At 36.6% G+C, this 3,060-nt stretch overlaps 2 protein-coding genes across 2 annotated transcripts in view; one reads left to right on the top strand and one right to left on the bottom strand.

Moving 5' to 3' along the window:
* Window positions 1-3,060, bottom strand: part of FBXL13 (F-box and leucine rich repeat protein 13) — a 103,441-nt gene that overhangs the window by 46,847 nt on the left and 53,534 nt on the right. Inside the window, exon 12 of the mRNA XM_019474578.1 lies at window positions 2,218-2,318. Coding sequence (XP_019330123.1) covers window positions 2,218-2,318 — 101 coding nt within the window. The remainder of the gene's footprint in view (window positions 1-2,217; window positions 2,319-3,060) is intronic.
* LRRC17 (leucine rich repeat containing 17) overlaps window positions 1-3,060 on the top strand; it is a 19,509-nt gene that overhangs the window by 2,000 nt on the left and 14,449 nt on the right. The window lies entirely within an intron of this gene.

Below are 3,060 nucleotides of genomic sequence, written 5' to 3'. Positions count from 1 at the left end.
GGCCAGCTTTCCCCCAGTTTATGTACTGAGCATGACGTCACATGGTATGGAATGTCCCTTTGGCCAGTTTGGGTCAGCTGTCCTGGCTGTGCCCCCTCCCAGCTTCTTGTGCACCTCCAGCCTTCTCAGTCAGTAGAGCACGGGAAGCTGAAAAGTCCTTGACTAGTGTAAACACTGCTCAGCAACAACTAAAACATCGGTGTGTTATCAACATTGTTCTCATCCTAAATCCAAACCACAGCACTGTACCAGCTACTAGGAAGGAAATTAACTCTATCCCTGCCGAAACCAGGACACTGTGATCAAAACCTTCCAATACTCTTAGAGACACTGATTTTCTTTACAGGTCATATGGCCCATTTTTCTTGGATCTGAGAATTTTAACATATGCCGCCTTCCGCCATTTTTAAAGTGACAGCTTTCTTAAACTTAAGCTTGAGCACACAGACTACTAAAAATCCTTCTTTTGTGTTACAGCTAAATTCTGCAGGAATTCTGTCATACTGGTTTTTCAATTAATTTTGGCATCAGCAATCCCAGGATCATTGTTTTAAAGCAATCTGAAAAAATCACCTTCTGACATTTATTCCTGATAGACAATATTCATGTCTACCATATGCAACAGAACTTTTCAGAGGGAAATTGTAGCTGATGTTCTGTGTTGTGTAATACAGAGGTTAAAAAGCTTGTATGCAACAGTAGGAGAGAATCAAAAATGACCAAACAGCTTTGAGCACACTCAGCCTACACTTCACTTGTTCCTTGTTCCAATAACAGACATCTGCTATACAATAGCAAACTTCACGTGCAGTATTATGAAATGCAACACTGCCACCTCTAAGGACTTTGTATTAGTTACCTGTGGTGAGCTAATGCATTTGAGATGGCATGTGAAATGTTTATGAAATTTGTCTACCATCAAAATCTTCACAGGACAGCAACTTCTTGTACATCCCCGTAATCTCAGAAACAATGAGCTTTGCTTTTTGTCCAAAAATTGTCAATAAAACCAGTGGTATCTTATGGTTTTAAATCAGAAGCATCATGTGTGACTGGGAAAACTTCTTATTAATGAGGTACAAGTTAACTGCAAAATATATTTTGTCAGCGGAGAATTTTTCTTTTTGTTTTAAACATTTTATTGCATTGAAAGCTTCACCTACTTTGGAGAATTCTTTCTTGGGTAAGTGCTATTTACACATTAAAAGAAGTGAATGATTCTGACTTTTGGTGGCAACAGTATGCTCAAGTAACCAGAATAACATACGCTGAGATTACCTATAGAACAGCTGTTCCAAATGTCAACATAAATATATGGAAATTTAAAAAGACAAAATATCAGCCAACATGGAGAAAACACAGATTATGATAAGAATAATACTGATGAAGAGATGAGTGGTAAGATTGGAGACACTAAATGGAAAACTTTGCCAAAACAAATGTTAGTAATATGAAGATATGGCATCATAGACTAAGAAAAACAAAAGTCAAAGTGTATTATGCAAATGCCGAAGAAAAACATGTTTCTGGACTTTGTGGGGCTGCTGTTGAAAAGAAGACGTTAGTTTTCCTCACGGGAAAGAGAAACAATGTACAGCTATCTTCAAATCTATATACATCTTTGTGATGGCTGCTATCTTGGACCAGCATGCCTCTTCTTCTTTATGGCAGCTTTTAATGCAGCAATTCTACCTACCAGGCAGACTGCGAGTCTCATGGAGGGATACATCTAAAACAGGAATGGCAGACCTCTGTACGAATGTAAATTCTCTGCCTTCAGCTCACTGATTCCGAATAAGAGTTTGGAATAACTCTTTCTTTTGCAATTGTCACACAAGGACTTGGCTCACACAATACACCTATCCACAATCCTCTCTTGCAAAAATAAATTTTTAAGAACATATCTAACTTGCAAACTTCTTGGATCATCACGTGTAACTGGACATGCCCAAGAAATTTTTGGTTAGCATGTTCTTTTAAAAGTTTCTGTAAAACTCTGTGAAATATATAGGGTAATGTAGCGTATCTTTTTAATTATACTAAAAAGTGAATCAGAGAAAAGAACTGCTAACTAAGTCAAATCTATAGGGCATTTTTTTCATTTTGTATAGCAGACAGAATCCTGTAGATCACTCAAAAACAGTATTTCTACTACATATGTCTCCAAGTTTCCTGCAAGATTAAAACAAACACACTTTTGTATTTGTTTAATCTTACCTTGACAATAGTCGTAGAGTTCCATTAGTAATATCTGTATATGACAGATTTAAATAGAGAAGAGCTCTGCAACCTTCTGATATGAGTCTCATCGATTCATCCTGAATAATAAAAAAAAAATAATCCAGAAGTACATTAAAATTATTTGTATTAATTTATCTTACATTTTTTAGAGAGTAATGGAGGAAAACTCCATGAATAAGTATCTTTAAATCATCATATTAATTTTTATACATCAAAGCCATTTTCTTTGGAAGCCTCAAAGTAGAATACTGAGAGACATATGATGCTACTGTTACTCACTTGAAGTATGGTAATTTTAACATTCCAATTCAAGGAAACATTATACACTACACAGTCCTACAGAGCACAGGGGACTTTTCACATGATTGAAGGTTAGCTAAACCAAGATTCTTGTTAGCCAATCCTGGTATCTAAAACCACTGGTGAATTTTCTCCATAAATTCTGGTACACTTCTCTAACCAGTAATATAATTTACAAAATGCTTCCTGTTTAGTTCTACCCTCTAGGTGGAACATTAGATTTGAGTAATTATAAGGCTTCCATGTTTTATTGACCTGTGAAAGTGGTACTACCTATATTGTTCTATATATCATTCCATTAGAATCATAGAATCATAGAATCATTGGAAAAGACCTCTAAGATCATCGAGTCCAACCATCAACCCAACACCACCACGCCCACTAAACTATGTCCCTAAGTGCCTCATCTACACGTCTTTTAAATACCTCCAGGGATGGGGACTCAACCACTTCCCTGGGCAGCCTGTGCCAATGTTTCACCACTCTTTCAGTAAAGAAATTTTTCCTCATGTCCAGTCT

This window comes from Aptenodytes forsteri, unplaced genomic scaffold (genome assembly GCF_000699145.1).
Source record: "Aptenodytes forsteri isolate BGI_AS27 unplaced genomic scaffold, ASM69914v1 Scaffold137, whole genome shotgun sequence".
In the NCBI taxonomy this organism is placed as follows: Eukaryota; Metazoa; Chordata; class Aves; order Sphenisciformes; family Spheniscidae; genus Aptenodytes; species Aptenodytes forsteri.
The sequence above is the reverse complement of the archived record's forward strand: the minus strand, read 5'-3'. Positions and strand labels throughout refer to the sequence as shown.